Source organism: Spermophilus citellus (genome assembly GCF_964194105.1).
Source record: "Spermophilus citellus genome assembly, chromosome: 4".
NCBI lineage: Eukaryota > Metazoa > Chordata > Mammalia > Rodentia > Sciuridae > Spermophilus > Spermophilus citellus.
Genome location: NC_138185.1, coordinates 68,744,588 through 68,768,719, shown reverse-complemented (window position 1 = coordinate 68,768,719; position 24,132 = coordinate 68,744,588). Strand labels below are relative to the sequence as shown.

General features: G+C 39.3%; 1 protein-coding gene across 1 annotated transcript in view; it reads left to right on the top strand.

Moving 5' to 3' along the window:
* The first annotated feature begins 5,255 nt into the window (after window positions 1–5,255).
* IQGAP1 (IQ motif containing GTPase activating protein 1) overlaps window positions 5,256–24,132 on the top strand; it is a 105,379-nt gene continuing 86,502 nt past the window's right edge. The window contains exons 1-2 of the mRNA XM_081290854.1: window positions 5,256–5,447; window positions 7,317–7,416. Coding sequence (XP_081146980.1) covers window positions 5,393–5,447; window positions 7,317–7,416 — 155 coding nt within the window. The 5' untranslated portion in view covers window positions 5,256–5,392. The remainder of the gene's footprint in view (window positions 5,448–7,316; window positions 7,417–24,132) is intronic.

Below are 24,132 nucleotides of genomic sequence, written 5' to 3'. Positions count from 1 at the left end.
AAAATAAATATATATTTTTAAAAATTGGCTAAGCACAGTGGTGTACACCTGTAATCACAAACATGCAGGAGGCTGAGGCAGCAGGAACATACATTCAAGGCTACCCTTAGCAGCTTAGGGAGACTCTGTCTAGAAATAAAAAATAAAAAGGACCAGGAATGTAGGTCAGTGGTAAAGTACCTCTGGGTTCCATCTCCAGCTCCCCAAACAAACAAACTCCAAAACAACAACAGCAAAAATACTTGATTGAATTACTTATCAGCCTATATTTATTACAGGAATTACTTATCAGCCTTTTCTTTGAAGTTGCACCCCAATTTTTTTTACTTTTATGAGTTTAATTTATTTATTTTTAATTTATTTTTTTGGTGTAGATGGACACAACACAATGCCTTTATTTATTTATTTTTTTATGTGGTGCTGAGGATCGAACCAGGGTCCTGCCCGTGCTAGGTGAGCGCTCTACCGCTAAGCCACAATACCAGCCCCAAAATTGTTTTTTTTAAAATAGTTTTTTAGTTGTCGATGGACCTTTATTTTTATTTACTTATTTCTATGTGGTTATGGGAATCAAACCCAATGCCTTACACATGCTAGGTGAGCACTCTACCACTGAGCCACAACCCCAGCCAGCACCCAAAGTTTTTGTGAAGAACCTAATTCTATTTCAATTCAGTTACTCCTAAACTGGAAATCTGATAATCAATTCTAACTCTGAAAGTTCCCTAAGTTCATACATTTGCAAGCAATGTCAATTGGTTTTCTCCTCCTCCTCCTCCTCCTCCTTCTTTCTTCTCCTTCTTTCTTCTTCTTCTATGTTGGAACTGGGAATCGAAACCAAGGGCACTCAGCCACTGAGCCACATCCTTAGCCCTTTTTATTTTTTATTTTAAGACCGTTTCTTAGGGTTTCATTAAGTTTCTGATGCTAAGTGTCTTAGGGTCTCATTAAGTTTCTGAGACTAGCCTTGAACTTGGGATCCTCCTGACTCAGCCTCCCAAGTCACTGTATATTTTACTTCTTTATCTATTTTTCTAAGTTCTAGGTTTTTAAAATATTGATTACAAGAAGGCCTATCCTGATTTCAGAAGCATTTAAATGTGAAAAAACTTGAGACTTACATTTGAAGACATATGGTTTTTAAAATGCTACTGGGAAACACATGAGGAAGTGATTAATTTTGTCTGGATGACAAGGTGACATTTGAGTCTAGTATGGGAAGTTGTGTAGGAGTTTCCCATGCAGATAAGAGGCTAAAGGGTATTCCAAGCTAAGGGAAACCTCTATTATGGTGCTTATCTCAATCTATTCTGTATATTGCTCCACTCCCACCAGCTTGTAAATTCCTTGAGATCAAGAACAAATTTGATTTCCCAAAATGACCATATAGCTTGTTATTCTGCCATTTTTTACTAGTTCATTTCATATTTATTAATTTTATTCATATTTTTATTTACTGAAAAAACAGTATTTCTCGTAGCTCATTGTAAAAAACTGGTAAATACAAAGAGGCAAACACCACCCCACACAAATTTCTGGCAGTAGTCAGAGGCTGAGGCAATGAGGTTGTTTGTTTGTTTGTTTTTAGTACCAGGGATTGAACCCATGGGCACTTAACCCTGAGCCACATTCCTAGCCCCTGCCTCCCCACCAACCCCCTGCTTTTTAAATTTTTTTATTTGAGACAGCGTTTTGCTAATTGCTTAGGGTCTCACTGAGTTTCCGAGGCTGGCTTTGAAGTTGCCATCCTCCTGCCTCATCTTCCTGAGCTGAGTTGAAGAAGTATCTCAAGTTAGAATAGTTAGAGCACTATGGCATCTGGAAATGCAATGAGTTTTGAAGTCTATAACATAATATAAAGAGGAGCTTAAAATGACAGCTGGGGCTGGGCATGGTGGCCCACGCCTGTAATCCCAGCAACTCGGGAGGAGGAGGCAGGAGGATTGCAAGTTTAAAGCCAGCCTCAGAAATTTAGGGAAATGGTAAGGAACTCAGTAAGACTGTCTCTAATAAAATACCAAATAGGGATATCGATGTGGCTCAGTGGTCGAGTGCCCCAGAATTCAATCCCTGGTACCCAAAACAAACAAAAAACCAAACAACTGGCATAATGAAAAGAAGATTCTGGGCTGGGTGTGGTGGATTACAGCACACCTGTAATCCCAGTGACTGGGGAGGCCGAGGCAGGAGGATCACAAGTTTACAGGCCAGCCTCTTCCCAATTTAGTCAGACTATCTCAAAATAAAAAGCACCCCTGGGTTTAATCCCCAGTATCCACCCCCTGACCCCCATCCAAAGGGGAAAAAAAATAATGGCTCTCAAAGTCTGCAGCTTCAGAAGTGGCACTGAGAATGGAACCCAGTGCCTCATACATGCTAGGCAAGCACTGTGCCACTGAGCCACAACCTCAGCCCCAAGACCTATTTTAAATATATAGTTTCAGACTTAGGTTTTTGAGTTGAAACCTTACCAAGTTTATGCATGGAAGTGGATCATCTAAATTTCATAATTTTTTTTTGTACTGGAAATTGAATTCAGGTGCGTTTAATGACTGAGCCACATCCCCACCTCTTTTTATATTTTATTTAGAGACAGGGTCTCACTAAGTTGCTGAAGCTGGCTTTGAATTCGTGATCCTCTTGCTTCAGCCTCCCAAGCTGGTGGGATTACAGGCATGTGTCTGGCTAACATCATTATCTTTATATATATTTTTTTTTGGGGGGGGGTAGGGGTGGGGGTGGGGAGCTACTAGAGATTGAACCCAGTGGTATTTTACCACTAAGCTTCATCTCTGACTCTATTTATTTTTTACATTGAGACAGTCTTTATCACTGATCTACATCTCTAACTCCTTTTATTTTTTATGTTGAAACAGGGTCTTACTAAATTGCTAAGGGTGGCTTTGAGCTTGCAATCCCCTGCCTTAACCTCCAAAGTTGCTGTGATTATAGGCATGTGCTACCTCACTTGCCTAGTTTCATTATATTTGTAAGTATATTTGATTTATAAGGATTACAAAACTTTGAAAAGTTTCTAGGTCAGACAAGTGAAGGAATTAAAAAGAAAATCTAATATTTTTAGGTTTAGGTTAAAATTACGTTTAGGTTATAAACATAATTTTAAATGTTTGATGATGCTGGATTAAGTTAATGAATGGGATAAAAATTGTTTGGTTTCTAAACAGTGATTAGTAAAAAGTGCTAGACTTATAAATAGAATAATAAAACTTGTAAGCTTTATCTAAAAGCCTAAGAAGAATACTCCAGGCTCTCTGGCACATGCTTGTAGTCCCAGCTGCTCCAGATGCTGAGTCAGGAGGCTTGCTTGAGCCCAAGAGATAGGCCAGCCTTGGTAATATAGCAAGACCCATCTTAAAAAACAAACAAAACAACTAACAAAAGCCCCACCAAAATAAAACAAAAAACCTTAATAAATAAATAACTTTTGATTTTGTAGCTATAATAAATTAAACCCTTGCCCCTTTTTTCCATGGGGATATTTTGTTCTTATAAGATTTTAAGTATTTCACTTCCATAGTTTGAGGGCTGGGGTATAGCTTAGTGGTAGAGTGCTTGCTTGGCCATGGGTTGAATTCCCAGCACTGTAACAAAAAAATTAAAGGAAGAGTGAACAAATTGAAAATGGCTGAAGCAAAAAGACTGGTCAGCTTGTAAAGAGGTTTATTTGGTATGCTAAGGAACTTGGACCATATTGTGACTGAAGTAATAGGAAAAGTATAGATTTGAAAGATGAACACATTGCATTTGCACTTTGGAAAGAACACTGTGATAACTTAGAGGGTCTAGTTGGCAGAAGGGAAAATAGAGATGATGATAATCTAAACAGTGTAATCACAGGGGCATAGAGACAAAAGCTAGACATTTCAGAAATAACACATGTTAGATGTAGGGCATGAGACAAGGAGCCTGGTGTGTCTCACTGAGAATTGAGTACTTCCATTAATAGAGACTATAGCAAAAGCTGATCAATGTTTGACACATGGAATTTGAAGTATCTGCAGGATAAACAGATAAAAGTGCTCATTAGACAGTTGAATATACGGAGGGGCTTCCAGACAGTCTGGTCTGGTGATAGATACTTAAGGAAAGAAAGAGAAAGAAAGAGAGAGAGAGAGAGAGAGAGAGAGAGAGAGAGAGAGAGAGAGAGAGGGGAAGAGAGAAAGAAAGAAAGAGAAAGAGAGAGAAAGGGAGAAAGAGAGAGAGAAAGAGAGAAAGAGAGAAAGAAAGAAAGAGAGAAAGAAAAAAGAGAAAGGAAGAGAAAGAAAAAAGGGAGGAAGAAAGAGGAAGAAAGAGAGGAAGAAAAGAAAAGAAAGAAAGAAAGAAAAGAAAAAGAAAGAAAGGAAGGAAGGAAGGAAAGGGCTGGGGTTGTAGCTCAGTGGTAGAGTGCTCACCTAGTACGTGTGAAGCCCTGGGTTTGATCCTCAGCACCACATAAAAATAAAATAAAATAAAGATATAGTGCCCAACTACAAATAATAAATAAATAAATATTTTAAAAACAAAGGAAGGAAGAGAGGAAGAAAGAAAGATTTTTTTCTTCGATTACCATGCTTTCAGGGAGGTTTACAAGGTGCAGGGCATTACCATGCTTTCAGGGAGGTTTACAAGGTTCTGGGGAAAGAGGCATCCCCATGGGGAAAGAGGCATCCCCAGTAGGGCAAAGACCCCCTTCAAACAAGAACTTGCAAAGAAAAACGGCAGGGAATCAAAAGTAAGTTTGGGTAAACATATTTCTGCTTTAAGAATCAACGTTTCAAATACGTGAGAGACCGAACAGTTCTACTCTGGAGACTACTGGCAAATCTGGGCGGACTGAGGCCAGATTGACAGACTGTGCTGACTGGGGTTGGAATCCCTTACAACAAGAACACACCCTGGGTCATCTGTAAAGACGCCTTCCACGATCCGTGTTGTAGCGGAAGTTAACTTAGGTGGCAGGGCAAGGGAGGCGGCCCAAGGTTTTGATTTCAACCTACTGACTTCGCGGTCTTAAAGTCTGAGTTGGGGATGGGGCGGTGCCCGGCAGGGCGGGGCTGCAGGCCTGGGCAGCCTTCCTGGCAGAGCCCCCGGGAGCGCGGGCCGGGCGGGCGGGCCCCGCCTCCTTCCTTCCGTGAGCCGAGGGTGCTGCGGGATGCGGGGGAGGGTGGAGATGAGGGGGAGGCGTATATAGGGCGGGGCCTAGAGGCTCTGGCCACGCCTCCCCGGCAACTCCGGGCATCGCGGCTGGGCGGGGCCTACGGGGCGGGGCTGACAGCGCCGGGCGAGGCCTCAGGTTCCCTACAGCCCGCGAACTCGGCAGGAGCTGCAGCTGCCGCCGCCCGTGTCTTCAAGGTCTCACCGCTCGTTCAGCAGAGACCCGGGCTCGGCCGCCATGTCCGTCGCGGACGAGGTTGATGGACTGGGCGTGGCTCGGCCGCACTATGGCTGTGAGTGCGGGGCTTTGCTGCGCGAGGGCTTTGGGTATGGGCTCCCTGCCTCCTAGGCGAGGTTTTCCCGGTGGCTCGGCCGGGCGGGTGGGGCAGGGCGGCTGTCGGCTGCGCGGACCCGGAAGAGCCGGCTTGGCTGGGTGGAGGGCTGGAGGCCCGGGCCCGCGCCCCCTCCGGCTTGGAGGCGGGTAGGACCCCGGAGGTCTCACTGCTTCGGCCCCCACTGCGGCAGAAGGAGCCCACCCGGCCCCTCTCGCCACCCAGCTCGGCCGAGATTGGGGGAAATGGCCTGGGGTGAGGTGGCAGGAGGACGGAGCAGGGCGTGTCCCGGGACCGGAGACTGGGGCTCTGCTCTGGCTTCTTGGAAAGGTATGCCCCGAGTGGTGCCTGCGAGCAGACTCAGGGTCCAGACTCTCTGGCTCCATGCTAGGCGAGGTGCGGTACGGTCCTGAGTAAGTCACTTCGGCTTTCTCGGGCTTAGTTCCTTCGTCAGGATTTCAAAAGTTAAAGAAAAAAAAAAACCACCGAAAACCTCTAACTTCTTTATTTTCTGTCGTCCATCCTTGGGATATCAATGAACTGCAGGTGGGGTGGTTACCATTGGCTACTGGAATCTACTTTGGGGTCTCAAAGTTTTCTATTTTTATTTTACATTATGGAAATAATGGTATTTTTTTAAAAGGGTGATTTTATTTATCACAGTTATAATGTAGTGCCACGTTTGTGAAATTGAGCATGAGTAAGACCAGGCCCTGCCTTCAAAGAATTTTTTAATCAGATAGGTGTACAAGCTAGTGTTAATAAGGTGCAATAAAGACAAGAGGTTCGATAACAGGCATACAGAGTAATGTGAAAATGGGTTTAGGGTAGTCATTGTAAACATAGGTGGAGACATTTGAATTTTCTTGAATGAAACTGTACAGAAAAGTTTGACAGATGGGGCAAGAGACCAGACTCCAGGTAGGGTGTGGAAGAGTACAGGTACACTGTGTGTGTTGTGTGTGGAACTGAGTGGTGTGGATTGCACAGTGATAGGAGGAAAGGGGAAAAGTTTTTAAAAGTAGTGGAGGTCAGATTCGAAAGGCCTTGATTGCCTTCCCAAGGAGTTAGGAATTTAATACCCTGGATGCTAGTGTATGAGGCAGGTATCTTCAAGGTTAAGCCCTTGGGTATAGAAGGCTGTCTGCATTTGAACCCAGGGCCCTCCTCTTAATTAGCCCTGGGGCTGAGCTCACAGGCCTCAATTTCCTCATCTGTAAAATAAGAGCAGATAATCACAGGATTGTTGTGAGCTTCAGGGAGAGAATGCATGTAAAATGCTTAGCACAATTACTACCATTTAGTTCTCAATAACTGCTGGTTTTGGTTATTAATAAAAGGGGGAAATATGATGAGATCTGTATTTAGAATGAGCTCTGACACAAGAACAAAAGCAGGCTCAAATCTCAAGTCTGTATTTTTCATATTACTATACATTTTTAATAAAGGGCAAGATGAATGTAGTTGAAACTCTATAGGTCTCTCCCCGTCTTTCTGTAATTTTTTTTTTCTTGGCATGCTGGGGCCTTGGGCACTGAGCTATATCCCCAACCTTTTTCTATTTTGCGACAGAATCTGGCTCAATTTCCAGGTCTGTCCTTGAACTTGTGATCCTCCTACCTTAGCCACGTTGAGTAGCTGGGATTACAGTGTGCACTATTGCATACAACTCCCATAGGTCTCTTTTTAGGAAAGTCATTGTACACCTGGCTATCCACACAACCACCTGACCTTCAAGGTGACTAGCAGGAATTTGATGGCTGTGGCATTCTTTTATCACTGAGGAAGATTACAGATCCTGGTATTTACGTTCTTTCTTTCATGTTTTAGCTGTCTTGGATAATGAGAGACTCACTGCAGAGGAGATGGATGAAAGGAGACGTCAGAATGTGGCTTATGAGTACCTTTGTCATTTGGAAGAGGCCAAAAGGTAAAGATGGGCTGGCTGGAGAAAAGATTGGGAGAAGGGAACTGATGTGGTGTGAACAGAGATAAAGATTTCTCTGTATTTTGTATGTGGGATTTTGTGAGGCTTCTAGTTGATGGGCATTTATTCGTGGAGCAAGTCGCCTTGATGGTAGCTTATCATGAAACACTGTGATGAACATTTATGTTTCCTGAACATTTTCTATATTTTGCTGTTTGCATTTATGCTTATGGTGCTTGTTTTGGGTATTGTCAGCTATCTGAGAGAAATAGCATTTTTAGAATTTGGAAGTTCTTGATCTTAATGTTTTTCTGATTCTTCACTGGTTTTGATTTATATATGAATGAGTCTCCTCCCACCATGTCTTATGGAGTGGGTATTAGATTTGGGAGGCTTAAGAGGGTAGTGTTGTGGATATTGGTCCACACAACATCGTCTGTATTCTTTGTGAAGTGAATGTACAACTGCAGTTTTTCATTTTCAGATGCCCAAGACCTGTGTTAAGGGTGTCAATTTACTATCAGTCATTCATTTCTTTTGTTCTGGTGCTTATGTTCCTTTGTAATGTCCCAGGAGAAGTAATTTCAGATTATGTATTCTTTAAGTGAGCTTTGATGGAAGTCTAGTGAGGGATAATAAAAGGTATTTGTCACCATAGTTTAATGAAAATCAAGGATGTTTCAAATGGGGTTAATGAACAAGAGCGGTGATGGATATTTTGTTTTAATAATTCTGAAAAATTTTTTTTTTCTTTTTATGGTTCTAGGGAATAAACCTAGGATTTTGTGTAAGCATTCTCCTGCTGGGCTACATTCCCATTATTTTGAGACAGAGTCTCTTTTTAGTTGCCCAGGTTGACCTCAACATTTGCAATCCTCTAGCCTTAGCCTCTTGAGTTGCTGGGATTTCAGGAGTGCTCCACTGCTCCTGGCTAATTCTGAAAATAAAATATTACAGGATAGTCCAGAGAACAAGTTAACAAATATATTTGTATCTTAGGACTAACCTGTTAACCCTTCAGATCTTTCCCTTCCTCTAAAAAAATAAAAAAAATAAGAAAAAAGTAATAGTCTTTTGTTCCCCTCTTTAGTCCTATTCTTCTTCCCTTTGTGTGGTAACCACCAACATGCATTTGGGTGGGCCTTCTTGAATCTAGGTTGCTTTTCTGAGTTTAAAGTCCTTCTAGGAAATCAGGGTAGGAGTATTAGTAATGATTTAACTTGGGATAAGTGATACTGATGCTTACTTTTCTAAATGGAAGTTTAGAAAACTGAGGCCTGAGTTTTCTTGGTCTACTTGTAGTTTCTTGATCAGGGAATAGTTTCCATCATTTTGTGCAGTAATTATTTAGGTATGTGCATTCAAATCACCTGGAGAATTTTAAAACAAATACAGAGGGCTGGGATTGTAGCTCAGTGGTAGAGCACTTGCCTAGAAGTGAGGCACTGGGTTTGATTCTCAGCACCACAAGTGAAAAATAAAGATCCATTGACAACTAAAAAAATAATTTAAAAAATACAGATATCTGGGTCTAACCACGGAGATTCTGGTTCAGTGGGTCTGGAGTGGGTTATACTCATATATTTTATTTGTTGTTGTTTTGTGTTTGCGTGCTAGGAATTGAACCGAGGCCCTTGTGCATGCTAGGCAAGCGTGTTCTACCACTGATCTATATTCCCAGCTCCACATCTGTGTGTTTTAAAAGCCTCTGGTGGTTCTGATGGTCCTCCTCCTCATTGAGAAACAGAATTTAAAATGTTTTTAGAGCTGGATGTGGTGATGCATGCCTGCCATCCCAGCTACTTGGGAGTCTGAAGAAAAGGAGTTGCAAGTTCTTTTTTAGTACTGGGACTGAACCCAGGGATGCTTTACCGAGTCACCTCCCCAGTTTTTTTTTTTTTTTTTTTAATTTTTATTTTGAGACAGGTTCTGGCTAAGTTGCCAAGACTGTCCTCAAACTTGATTCTCCTGCCTCAGCTTCCTGAGTTGTTGAGATTACAGGCATGCATCACTGTGCCTGGCTGAGGGTTGTAAGTTTGATGCCAGCCTGGGTAACATAGTAAGACCTTGTCTCAAAAAAAAAAAAAAAAAATATATATATATATATATATATATATATATTTTTTTTTTTTTTTTTTTTCCGAGCTCTGCCTCATACTGAGATATGTTAGCCAGGATAGAATGATACTCTTCAGCATATTTCCCCTCCTCAGGTGCTGCAAGGCATTTCATTTGCATCTACTCCAGAGTATGTTCTTTTCTGTCAGTTTTTTTTTTTTTTTTCCAGTATAGAAAAGTGGCCCATTTGCTTTAAAAAAATCCATCTAAGGGCTATTATCCTGTGGTGTGTTTTTTAGTTGGGTGCTTAGGAAGTGATTCAAGTAGTGGAGACATGGAAGTGATTCAAGTAGTGGAGACATTTATGATAGTCTTTGTTTTTTATACTTTGGGTTAAAAGGGAGGTCATGATACTTGCAATATTGCTCTGGCTCACTCTGCCCTTGGCCTAGAATTGTGGAAGTGCCCCTGCTTTATTTTATGTAGGCAATCATAAAAATCTGGATGTGATTTTTGTTTGTTTTCGCTTAAAACTTTGATTAGAAAAATCACCTTTTTAGATTTTACAACTAAATAGTACCAGGAAGTCTGGGAACTTTGTGGTGAGAAAAGGGGGACTAGGAGCCCTATGAGCCACGCAACGTGGTTGCTGCTACTCCTAAAAAAATTTCTGGGTGCCCACTGGTGAATGGCATGCTTTTTGTTATTAGCTAGGGCTTCATCTCCTAGTTGTTTGCCCTGAGGAGCTGGGCTGCACATATTATGTGTTTCTAGGGCTCCTCTTTCCTCTTTAGCACAAGGCCTAAAGTTGCCTTTTTGGGTTGGCCTGGTCTAGTTTTCTCTCAAGTTGAAGGAGCCCCAAGGCCTGAAATTTATAGTGGCTCCAAAGGCAGAAATAAAGATCAAAGAAATCCAAGGGAGAAAAGGTTTCCTTCTTCAGTTCTATTTATAATGTCTCTACTCCTCCCACTAAAAATTCCACCTTTTAGTACAGTGGCCCCATTGTGTATCGGGGCACTCACCTTTAATTTAATTCCCCCCCTGTACCTTTAATAGAGCTCTTTCTTGAGAAAGAGAGAGGAGAGAGTGTAGAGTGAGTATGAGCATGTGGAGACTGTGGGTATGGATTAAGTGGGAAAATTTAATGGTTATTTCATAAAAGTATATATTGGGAATGGTTGGGAAATAGAATATATAGATATTTCTGTTTCTTTATTATTTGAAAAGTAGTTTCAATACAGAAATTAAGCTGTTCTAAGATTTAAGGCTTTTTACTAAGGGCTGTACTGTGGAACAAGGACTTAAAAGAGACATCTTAAGTTATTATTTATGCTGAAATGTATATAAATTTGCTTTCCTTCTTTTGCTTGTTCTGATTGAACTTTACATTTGGTTTGGCTGTAGAGCAGTTGTATGGGAGAGATGAATACCACTTTTGCCCAGTTGAAAGAGGTGATCTTTAAATATGTGAGGTATGTAGGTGCTCAGATCTCAGATAGGAGAAAAGTAATAGAGAAAGATCAGAAGAAGAAGGTTCAAGTGAAAAGAAAAAAATCAAGAGGAGAACACATCAGGAAAGCAGAATAGGGAAGACTGTAGGTGTGGAGGAAGTATGAATGGTTCTAGAAATGGAAGAAAATTCAGTTAGGATAAAGGTTGTTGGGATAAAGTTTATTATAACACCTGCTGTGCTGGTTCATTTAGGGTTCCCTCTTTCAGAGACTTGGTACGTCTGTTTTGGATCACCTTTCTCCTGCTTTGCAGTTATGGATTCTTCTACTTTCTTCCCCTTGTAGAAAGGAAAGTACGGACTTATGGTTTTTTGGAGAGTGTCAGAAACTACAGAGTTAACAGAATTTAGCGCTAAATACAAGCATTTTTGCCTCTGTAATTAAGTGAAGTTGAAAAAGTATCTTGGAAAGAAATCAGATCTTGAGAACAAATTCTCTTTTGTGTACATATCTTTATTGGCATAGAACATTTTCTGGGTTGTGTTCTTCAGATCTCCTCTCCCTCTAAATGGTATTAGAATCCAGGAATATCTGATATTTTCCTGATGGTACCCTGTGATCATGGAAACAGAAGTTAAGACATTTAAGAGGCAAGAACACATGAATAGGTGAGGTAACTAGGAAGAATACCATGGACACCACCTTCTAGGATTTTCAGATGAGAAGCATCACTTAAAGATTGAGCGAGTTGCACCCCTGTAAGCCTAGCTAATTGGGAGGCTGAGGCAGGAGGATTGCAAATGGAGGCCAGCCCTGTCAATTTAGTGATACCCAGTCTCAAATAAAAAGGGGTGGGCCAAGCACAGTGGTGTACTCCTGTAATCTCAGCAATCAGGGAGGCTGAGGCAGGAGGATCACAAGTTATAGGCCAGCCTTAACAATTTACAGAGAGATTTGTCTCAAAATAAAATAATAAAAAGGGCTCGGGATGTAGCTAATTGGTAAAGTGCCTGCGGGTTCAGTCCCTAATACAAAAAAAAAGGGGGGGGGGAATGAAAGCTGGAAATATAGCTCAGTAGAGTGTTTGACTAATATGTGTGATGCCCTGTGTTCCATCGCCAATATAGTGTGTGTGTGTGTGGGGGGGGGCAAATATTGAGGGAGATCATTTTTAGGAGATTGACCCAAACTCTCCTTTCATAGGCGAGAAAACTAGTCATTTCTACAGAAATAGTGTGATTCAGAATCTATGGCATATACTACTTAATGGCCCTTTTTGAGACTAGGAACTGGATGCATTTATGTAGTCATCATTCGAAAGGAGAGATACGAAGTAGCATTTATCCTTAATTCTTAAAATTGTGTTGTAGAAGGAAACCACCATTCTTTTTTTTTTTTTTTTTTTTGAAACATTTTAGTTCAGTTGCCTTGAACAAACTCCACCCCAAGAAATGGGTTGCATTTAAAAGTGTTATTTGTTAAAGTTCTTGAAACTTAAGTGTTTTCTCACATAGTAATAATGTAAGAAATATAAGTATTAGTTCTTAGTGTGGTCATCAAAAGCTTTTTACCCCAAGTCATAGCTGAAACATTTTGCAAAATTTGGTTAAGAAATGTGGATCTAAAACTTAAAAGAAAGAAATGTGGAGCTGGGGGTGTGGCTCAGGGGTAGAGCACATGCTTAGTATAGAGGCCCTAGATTGAATCCTCTCTTCCTCCTCACGAAAAGGTGGAGAGTAGTCTGGTAAAAGGCAGTCAGTTAGCTGGTAGATACCATTATTACTAACAAAAGTCATGTGACTACACTCATATAATTATTTAAAACAGAAATTCAAAAAAGTTAAATAAAATGTCCTTGCAAATCTTGAATGTTGGGATATCTTGGTTAAATGAAAAAAATCAGACTTTCAGTTTTGGCAGGTGTGCCTTCTGATTCTGGTTTTGCAAGCTGCTTAACCTCAAAGAGTAAGCTTACATTTGTACTTTGCAAAATGGGAATACTATGTATTTTACAGAGTTGCTGCAGGGTTTTTAGGTGCCTGGCATGGTTTAATACAGAAATATTCAATAATTTTTTTTAAAGAGAGAGAGAGAGAGAGAGAGAGAGAGAATGAATTTTAATATTTATATTTTAGTTTTCGGCGGACACAACATCTTTGTTTTTGTATGTGGTGCTGAGGATTGAACCCGGGCTGCACGCATGCCAGGGAGCGCATGCCAGGGAGCGCGCTACCGCTTGAGCCACATCCCCAGCCCAATAAATGTGGTTTTTATACACATTTATTGGCAAAAGCAGATTTAATATTAAGATAATGAGGTGTTAGTATACTTTTGGAGGGAATATTCTGTGTATTTTCAAGATCCTAAAAGTTGGTAGTCCTAGTTTTTTCACTTCAGACTTAATTAAGCTTTAGTCTGAAAGGAAACACCAGAAACAGGGTACCTCTAAGGAGTAGAATGGGGGTGGAGGGTGTGAAAAGACTTCCTTTTTTGGCAGTATTAGGAATTGAATGCCTGACCTCCCAGTGCTAGGGAAGTGCTCTACCACTGAACCAAGTCCCCATCCCAAGACTTTTACTTTTTATTTATTATGTAAAAATGCTTTTTACAATGATAATTAATGTTATAATAAAGAAAAAGGGAAGGGATTAAGAAAAAACTTGTAAGTACATAATTTAAAAATATAATCACAAGTTCAAATATTTTAATTATTATTGTTTCATTTATTTATTTATTTATTTTTTAAATCTGGGATTGAATCCAGCAGTGCTTAACCACTCACCCAAATATACAGCTCTTTTGATTTTGAGACAAGGTCTCACTAAGTTGTTTAGGGCCTTGCTAAATTGCTGAGGCTGGCCTCGAATTTGCAATCCTCTGGCCTCAGCCTTCTGAGTTGCTGGGATTATGGGTATGTGCTCTACATGCCTGGCTAAATTGCTGTTTCTTAATTTTTATTTTTTGGTACTGGGGTTTGAACCCAAAGGTGAATTTAACCACTGAGCCACATCTCCATTCCTTTTTATTTATTATTGTTATTTTATTTGAGACAGAGTCTCACAGGATCTTGCAGCTGAGGGCTTTCCTAAATTGCTGAGACTGTCTTCTAATTTTTGATTCTCTTATTCAGGCCCCTGAGTAGCTGGCATTTCTGACATGTGCCACCATGCACTGCTTAATTATTCTTTTCAATGTCTATTCAATATCTATAATTCGTTTAGGTTTATTTCAGTTTAAAATTCTATTGCTTTGGTTACTGGAGAAATTAAGCATTTTCCTACATATTTGTTTACCAATTTTATTTTCTTAGGCAAATTTCCTTCTTCCAGGGTCATATTAACTGCCGGGTTTCTGTTCTCACAACTAAAAGGCTCAGGGGTCACTCTAGTTAAACTGGGCTAACTGGGCTGCACGAAATAACCACACAAGAGACACAAATACCTTTTTCTTTGGGGTCGCTGTGACGGCTCCTCTGATCTTAAGGGTCCGAAGAAAGAGAGAGAGGAGAGCTCGCGCTGACCCCTTTTATTGAGGAGAAGCTATTCAAATGAGGCAAGGGGTCAGGTTTCAGGGGGCTGAGTCTGTCTTCATGATGTCCACTGTCAGCAGGTTGACTGACACCTGGGTAGGCCACACAGTAAGAGAAGGGGACACACACAAGGCACTTCCATGGAAGATTCTATCCTAAACAGGGCAAGGGGTTATATTACAAAGGAACAGGTGAGCATAGCTTCACCCTTGGGGCTATAGCAAGACACACCCATTTCTGTGACTGAGCGCCTCAGCACCCAGCTGGGGAGTGTAACTCAGGCACCCGTAAGGTTGGCCTCCCACAATTAACTGTTGTGATCTCTCTTATAATATGCATGTTAACTTTCTGATATTTGTTGCAAACATTGTTCCTTGATTTTCCATTTTATTTGTTTCATTATGGCTTAAAATTTTATGGTGTTTACTCTGTGTGTGTGTGTGTGTGTGTGTGTGTGTGTGTGTTGATGCTGGGGTTTGACCTCAAGGCCTCATGCATGCTAGGCAAGTGCTCTACCACTGAGCTATATCCCCAACCAAAGATCTTTCTTGATTTATAGTATCTTTTGTTTATTTTCATTCTAGGAATTTATTCATTATACCTGTAATAATTGGTTTTGACTCATTAGTTCTGTCTTGGGAGTGAGGTCTGCATTGTTTCTTTTATGTTTCTTCATTTCTTTGCTTATGTTAAATCATAGCAATGATGATTTAACATAAGCCATCATCTAGAACATTCTTTTTTTCTTCTTTTTTCGAAGTACTTTTTATTTTTTATTTTTGGTATCAAGGATTGAACCCAGAAGTGCTTAACCACTGAACCACATCCTCAGCCCATTTTATTTTTTATTTTGAGACAGGGTCTTGCTAAGTTACTGAGGCTGGCTTTAAACTTGCAATCCTCTTGCCTCAGCTTCCCTTCTCCCTGGGATTCCAGGCATGTGCTACTAAGCCCCGTTTTATTTTTTATTTTAAGATAGGGTTTTGCTAAGTTCCCAAGGCTAGCTTCAACTTGTGATCTTCCTGCCTCTGCTTCCTGAGTTGCTGGGTAGAACATTCATTCTAGATGTGTGCTTCACGTATATCTTTTGTTTCACTGATTTGATTTTCTATAGTCTTTTTTCTTGGTACTGTTATTGGTAGTTGCTTTTTCCTACTGTAATTTTCATTTTGAACTATTAAGTCCTTTTCCCTCTCTACTCTGTAAATAGAATAGGTGACTTTGTTTAGTTTATGAAGAATAGTGTAATACATAAAAAATCCTATTTGAGGTAGAAAGAAGGAGTGGCTTATCAAGGGTGTTAGGTTCAGTACTTTACCAGTTCTCCTTACAATCAGTAGGAGTTAAGATGGATTTGACCACAAGACACTACTATTAACTGGCCAGTTGAGTGTATGGATTGTCCACCAGTCAAGGTTGGGAAAGTCTTCCTGTGCTAAGTGGCTCATTAGTTTGACCTAATTTGGCAAATATGTTTTCTGGTCTTAAGAGATCAAAGTAGTAATTGTGATCATATATTTTTAAATCCCTAATGACAAAATAATGAAAATATATTTGAAGTCCAATTGCCAAGTTCTAGGAATTTCATTTTCGGACTTGTCTCTGATTTTTGTATAATTTCTTCTGCTTCACAATGTAGCAATGGAGGAATGACTACCTGTTGGGAGCAGGTCTTGTTTTGAACATTTTAAGCTATGTGGTGGACTTTTGGTTGTTTCCAGTCAGGGCTGCCTAAATAAACCTCTTGACAAGTATTTGTGTAAGAAATTGCTGGTAGGCAAAATGAGACCTTCCGGAAGTGATTCATATTCCTGTGGCTGTTTGTTTAGTTTGGGACTTGGTTGCTTAGAGACCATATCTTTGAGCAAGCTGAGTGAAGTACCAGTTGAATATGCTTAGGGCTCTTAGCCTACCTGATCAAGTTAGACCTCTACTGCTTGATATTTTTCTTCTGCAAGGCTCTTAACAGTGGCTCGATAGTGTTTCAAGTAAAAAAAAAAAAAAAAATTAAACATAAGTAAAAAATCTGGTTAGTGGTTTATTTTGAAAAGTAAGAGTTTACTTATTTAAGTTTGATTAAAAAAAACTCTTATAACTGTATGTTAGGAAGAATTGGCTATTTCAGTAAGACTTTTTTTTTTTTTAAATAGAAACCTTAATCCTCTACCTTTAAGGTAGTTAAAAGGAAGCTAGAGTTCCCTCCAAAGTCAAATACCACCCGAATGTGTCATTTACATGGCCATCATGACTGAAAATATGTCCCATGTTCCAAAGTCAATGTCTTCCTCTTGCTTCTCCCCTCTTCCTCATTGTCATCATTAGCACCGTTTATTGAGTACTTACAATGTGCTAGGCCCTGTGCTAAACACTTTATATGCTTTTATCTGATTAGTTGCTCTTGATATGCCATGAGATGCTTCTTATTTACATTTAATAAATAGGAAAGCAAAGCTCAGAGGTTAGTCACCCATCTCATAAGTGGTGGATCCAGATTTCAGGTTTGGCAAGCACTCCAAAGCCCATGCTCTTAACTACCATGTCAATTTGCTGCTACTGTAGTAATGCTTATGTTTCTACAAATAATGACAACAGTAGTAACTATCATTAATTAGGCAGAATGATAAATGTACATAGAACGGTACTGTGGGATAGACATGATTTTTATGTAATGTTATGCTGTGTTGGGGATTGAACCCAGGCCTTAAGGATGCGAGGCAGCTGCCCTACCATTGAGCTCCTCACCCCCTCCCCCCGTGTGTGTGTGTGTGTGTGTGTGTGTGTGTGTGTATTTTTTTATAAAAGGCAGGAAAGTTGTTGATGTTTAATTGTTGATGGACCTTTATTTTATTCATTTATTTATATGTGTGCTGAGGATCGAACCCAGTGTGTCACACATGCTTAGCAAGCACTCTACCACTGAGCCACAACCTTAGCCCCTCATTTTATTTTATTTTTTTAAAGAGAGAGAGAGAATTTTTTTTAATATTTATTTTTTGGTGGACACAAAATCTTTATTTTTATTTTTATGTGGTGCTGAGGATCAAACCCAGCGCCCTGCGCATGCTAGGCAAGCATGCTACCGCTTGAGCCACATCCCCAGCCTCCTCATTTTATTTTAAAAGGAAAAAAAATGAGTTAATGTCATTTATCCCAAGGTTATATAACTATCTGAGGAATCCAAACCCAGGACTGCGTAACACCAATGCTAGTGCTCTTAACCTCTGTAGGCATGGAAGGGGAAAGATTTAAGTCCAATCAAGTTAGCTGTTACCAGAGACATTAGTAATTGGTCTAGCTGTCAAGTGACTGATGGAATTAGAGCTGTTTCCTGCCTCTTATTACAGAATCTCCCAACCTACCACTCTGCATAAGGGCAATTCCAATTTGTCTCATGTATTTTTGTGTCTAATTAGATTTTTGGACTTTTCCTGATTGTTTTTCTTCTTCATAACCAGTTGTCTGCATTGGATTCCGCTTAGACTTTCCTTTCTATCACTTTCTCATTTGTTGAATAATGACCTCATACAGACAGGAGTGGCAAATTGTATTGGAAATTGCCTTGGATCGTTTGGAAAGAACTGTATTGCGGGGGGGGGGGGGGGGGGGACGGACACACACACATTGTGGGTGGAGGAAAGACTTGTCTAAAGGCCTGTATTTCTTCTTTACTCAGAGAATACCTTCCTGTTGACTCATTGGAAATCATAATGAAAAGCAGAGGGAACACTGAAGAGGTAGCTGCCAGCCCAGGGCTTGGCTGCTGTTGTGACAGATATTTGGGGACTGAGAGAATGCTGAGCTCTAAGAATTGTGAGGTTTTTGTAGTAGAAAGAAATACTATTATTGTGATAGGTTTTTGTCCATAACATTAAAAAGTATCAAACTGTTGCTTGGAATCATTGATCAGCAACATAAGAAATAAAAAATTTTCTTGATTGGGTTTAATTGACTATCTTAAACACCAGATAGGAGAAACAGAGGAATAACAGAGGAATGGGGAAATTTAGAAAAAGAAAAGTTGGAAAGGAAAAAATAGGATCATTAAAGATAGGAAAATTATAAAATATAAATAGAAAAAGTTTCACAGATATGCAGTTGTCACTAATAATAGGTCATTTCATAACATATACATATTTCAGATGATTCTTAAAATAGCTATAATCAAATAAAAATTACCTTCTACTTAATTGAGTCACAAGGAAATATTTTTCTGCCTTGAAGACATATATTGTGTCTTGGGTGATACGTATTTGGACATTAGTAATTTGTAAAGAGTAGTACTTAATAAAGGTTTGGGGATTTCCTTAAAAAATTTCAGAATCCCTGCAATTTTTTTTAGATTAATTTGGTCTTAATAAAAAATATTTTATTTAAAGCATTTTTTTTCTTAATTAAAAACATATGAGTAGCTGGGCATGGTGGTACACTTCTGTAATCCCAGCAACTCAAGAGGCTGAGACAGGAGGATTGCAAGGTCCAGACCAGACTCAGTAACTTAGTGAGTCCCTAAGCAACTTAAAGTGGGCTGGGGATGTGGCTCAGTGGTTAAGTGCTTCTAGGTTCAATATCTAGTGCCAAAAAAACCAAAACAAAAAATAAACAAACAAAAAACAGATGAGGAAGACTGAGGTAGAAGGATCACAAGTTTGAGGCTAGCCTCCTCAACTTAGCAAGACCTTGTATCAAAATTAAAAAAAAAAAAAAAAGGGCTGGGGATATAGTTCTGTGGCAAAGCACCCCTGGATTCAATCCCTAGATGGGGCTGGGGCCATAGCTCAGTGGAAGGCACAAGGCCCTGGCTTCAATCCCCAGCACCATAAATAAATGACCGGACATGACGTATAATTCAGAAGCTATGTAAGGATATACAGCGTTGAAATATCTATCTACAGTGTAAAAATATCTATCTTCCAAGGCAGGGTATAGCTCAGTGGTAAAATGCTTGCCTATCATGCAAGAGGCCCTTGATTTGATTCCCATCACCACATATACCCCAAAGTCTGTATCCTTAGTTCTCTAAAGTCTCTCAGTTATCTTCCCCATATGGCACCACTGTTATGATTATGTTACCTCTCTCTTCCAGAGAGGTTCTGTGCATGTACATACAAATCACTTTTTTTCTTTGTTTAGAAGTGGAAGACACTACGCATTTTGCTTGTTATCTTGAAACTCATTCTACATGAATGCAGTGTCGTGTCTCATTTTTATTTTTCACAGTTGCTTAGTTTTTAGTTTTGGATTTAAACATCAATGGACATTTTCTCCCTTAATTTTTGTTATTATGAACAATACTGTGTTTATTAGTAGCTTTGTGTGTGTACCATTGTGCATGTGTAAGCTAAACGTGCGATTTCCGGGGCAAAGGGAATATGCATACTGCCAATTTGCACTTCTTGGAGGTTGTACTGGTTTACATGTTTCTCTATCAATAATGTATAAAATAACTATAATTCACATAATTTCACCAACCCAGAGTATTATAGTTTTTTTTTTAATAGCTGACAGTTTCATAGGTGAAAATGGTTGCTTCATTGTAGTTTCATTATTATTATTATTATTATTATTATTATTATTATTCTTTTTCTTTGGTACTGGGGAGGCACTCAGCCACTGAGCCACATCCTCAGTCCTATATTTATTTAGAGACAGGGTCTCACTGAATTGCTTAGTGCCTTGCCATTGCTGAGGCTGGCTTTGAACTCAGGATCCTTGTGCCTCAGCCTCCAGAGCTGCACAAGGATCCTTCAGTATTAAAGAAGAAAGAATTTAGTGGTAAAATAAATTTCAGAAATACTGGAATATACCAAATAAGATGATTATTTTACTGGCAGGTTACTAAAACTCTTTATCATGGATGGATTCATTCTGAATTCTAAGGGAGAGGATATAGTACAAAATATTCCTCAAACTTAGCTGTCAGACTCTTTTCTCACAGATTGCCTCTCTTAGTACTAGTGTTCCAAGCTGGGAAATGCTGTCTCTCTCAACTGGCACATGTGCTCTCTCTCTCTCTCTTCAGTGTTGGGGTAGATTTCAGGGGTGCTTTATGACTGAATATATCCCTAGGCCTTTTTAAAAAAATATTTATTTGTTAGTTTTCAGTGGACACACGTCTATTTTATTTTTATGTGGTGCTGAGGATCGAACCCAGCGCCCGGCGCATGCCAGGCGAATGCGCTACCGCTTGAGCCACATCCCCAGCCCTCCCTAGGCCTTTTTATTTTTATTTTGAAACAGGGTCTCTCTCTCTTTTGGGTACTGGGGATTGAACTCAGGGGCACATAAACACTGAGTCACATCCCCAGCCCTGTTTTGTAATTTATTTAGAGACAAGGTCTCACTGAGTTGCTTAGTGCTTCGCTGTTGCTGAAATACTGGAATATACCAAATTTTAGTATATTCCTCCTGTTTTAGCCTCCTGCGCTGCTGGGATCATAGGTATGTGTCACTGCACCTGGCTGGGGTCTCTCTTAATTGCTGAGGATCTTGTTAGGTAGTGCAGGCTGGCCAGGGAGTTGGCATCCTCCTCCTTCAGCCTTCCAAGTCTCTGGGATTATAGGCATGTGTCACCATGCTCAGTGTTTTGTAATTTCTTAAAATTCTCCACTGAGTTCTCATATTTTCTGGGTTTAATAGCTTATATTAAAGCCCTAATTTGTTAGATGTAATTGCTAAACGTAGTCAGTGATCTTTAAAACACTGTACAGGGGCTAGGATTGTGGCTCAGCAGTGGAGTGCTCACCTAGCACATGCAGAGCCCTGGGTTCGATATGCAGAGCCCTGGGTTTGATCCTCAGCACCACATAAAAATAATAAAATAAAGGTATTGTGTCCAATTACAACTAAAAATAAATATTTTAAAAAACTTTAAAAAACCCACTCTAAAGTATAGGAGTATTTTTTTTAAACAGAATACAAATGTAATTATTTAAAAGGAAAAATAGATATTACAAATTCTGACATCTATCTTTTCTTTTTTAATAATTCTGGCAAAAGCTGGATGCAGTGGTGCACACCTGTAATCCCAGTGACTTGGGAGGCTGAGGCAGGAGGATTGCAAGTTTGAGGCTCACTTCAGCAATTTAGTGAGGCCCTAAGCAGTTTAGCAAGACTCTGTCTCAAAATAAAAGAATTAAAAAGGACTGGGATATAGGTCAGTGGTAAAGGACCCCTGGCAAATCCCTAGTACAAAAACAAAACAAAACAAAAACTTGGCAAAATTTTAGAGTATGGTCAAATATATAATTTATGAGCACTTAAGGAGAAAAGAAATGATGCTTAGGAGAAAATGTGGACTCCTTAAGAAGCCATGTCACATTATTATTTATTTTTGAACATGGTCATCAGATTTGTGAGTCAAGAGAAAAACACAGTACTGTCTAGATTGTAACAAGGCATTTGAAAGCATGTCTTATGATACTGTTGCAGACAGGGTTGGATAAATATGAAATAGATTACAATGTAATTAAGATTCATAACTGGCTAGGGATACAGCTCAATGGTAGAGCATTTGCCTAGCATAAATAAGGCCTTGGATTCACTCCCTAGTACTGCCAAAACAATAATGATAAAAACAACAACAATAATGATAATTGTAACTGGCTGAATAAACTAGATTCAAATAAAGCTGCTAGATGGAATGATTGTTTAATGGGAGTGGTGAAAGTGTTCTGGAATTTGTAATGATTTTACAACATTGTGAATATACTAAAAGTCACTATTGCATGCTTTAAAATGGTTTAACAAGGTGAACTTGAATTTTATTTTCAAAAAGAAGTATTAGGTTTTTAATTCAAGAAAAAGATCTTTGGCACATGTTATGTTGTTATATATAAAACGTTGAGAAATATGAAGGCATCAGTGATATGTTGATCCAGGTGGGACTTGACTTTCGTGTGCTGAAGAGATCATTAATAAATTGCATGACAAATTCTGTTTTTATTTTTAAAAATATTTATTTTTTAGTTGTAGTTGGATGCAATACCTTTATTTATTTTTATGTGGTGCTGAGGATTGAACCCAGGGCCTCACACATGCTAGGCGAGTACTCTACTGCTGAGCCACAACCCCAGCCCACAGATTCTGCTTTTAAATACCCTAAAATGGATAGTTGAAATTTAATAGTGATAAATGTGAATTCCTACATTGGGGTTCAAAAAATGTCTAATTATAGGATAAGTAGCACTAACAGGAAAAGAAAATGAAAGAAATCTGGTATGTTTATTAACCACTAATAGAAATGTGATATTTGCAGTAAAGAAAGAGATGTTTTCAGTGCCTTCTGTATTCATGAGAAAACTGACTGAAATTGGTGTTCAATTCTGGAGGCCATACTTTAAGAGGGAACTTGAAGGCTGGGCATATGGTAGAGTACTTGCCTCATGCTGGGAGGCTCTGGGTTTCATCCCTAGTACCATACACACAAAGGGGAATTTGATAATCTAGAGCAGGACTTGTGGATCTGAGGTTGGTTCCTTCTACCTGCAGCCAACACTGCTGATAGATCAGAGTCCTTTTCAACATAGAACCCGAAGAGCCACTTCTAATCAGTGATCTAATCAGGTGTGGGTCCGCTAGTTGAGACCTGGCTGTTGCTCTAGAAATGAGAGCATGTTGGATGAGCATATCCTGATGATGAAGAGTCTATAAATTGTGATTTATAAGGAATAATTGAAAGGACTGAGGCTATTTAATGAGAAAACAAGATTTAGAGGGAACATAGAATCTGAATCTCAGAAGTTCAGCCTCTTGGCCAGTATAAGAATTTTTTCACTTGTTCTTTAATATTTAATATTACTGTGGAATGTAAGAGAGATTCAGTTTATCATCTGTGTGGTACCAGGCAAACAAAACTAGGTAATATGAATATGCTTAATATGAGGAAGAACTTAATAACAACAAGAAATTGCCAAAAAGTGAGCTGCTTTGGGAAAATCCATGTAGCAGAACTGACTGTAGTTTTAATGGGAAGTTATTATTATGTTTTAAGTATTTTCTCAAGTTATTTAAAAGTAAGTTTTTATTTTCTTTTTTTTCTGCATAGTTAATAGCTATTTTTAATTTGAATGACTTGATAGTATTCCTTTATTCATTTTTTTCTGATGTGATTAAAGAATTGGGGAAAATGCCTTCAGTGAAACAAATTACTATTTTTAAAACAAGTAAAAACACTTTGGAGTTTCTCTATTATTCAGAACATCCTGGTAGAACTGGAAAAGATGCAAAACTATATCCTAGTCCTGCCATTGGGAGGTTTCCAGATTAATTGGACAGATGGGGCATAAACTTTAGAAAATTTAGCAGTAAAGAATGAAAAGTAAAAAATGTCACAAGGCAATATATATGATTGCTAAAGAAGTGATGCAAACTGTCACTGTGTGAGAGTTTAGATGAGGAAAAGATTATTTTATGACTGGGTTTTGCAAGAGAAGCTGAAATTGTATGGGAGAGAAAGCAAAAGCCTACCTTACATATTCTTTTGTGTTCTTTAAGAGTTGGGATTATCTTTCTATTTCTTGGTACCCAATGGTATCTCTCACCCCACCCCCTCCTTTTGGGTACAGGTATGTTTTACTGCTGAGATATATCCCCAGCTCTTTCTATTAAAAAAAAAGTTTTAAAAAAATTAATGTATCATAGTTATACATGATATTGGGATTCATTTTGACATACAAGCATGGA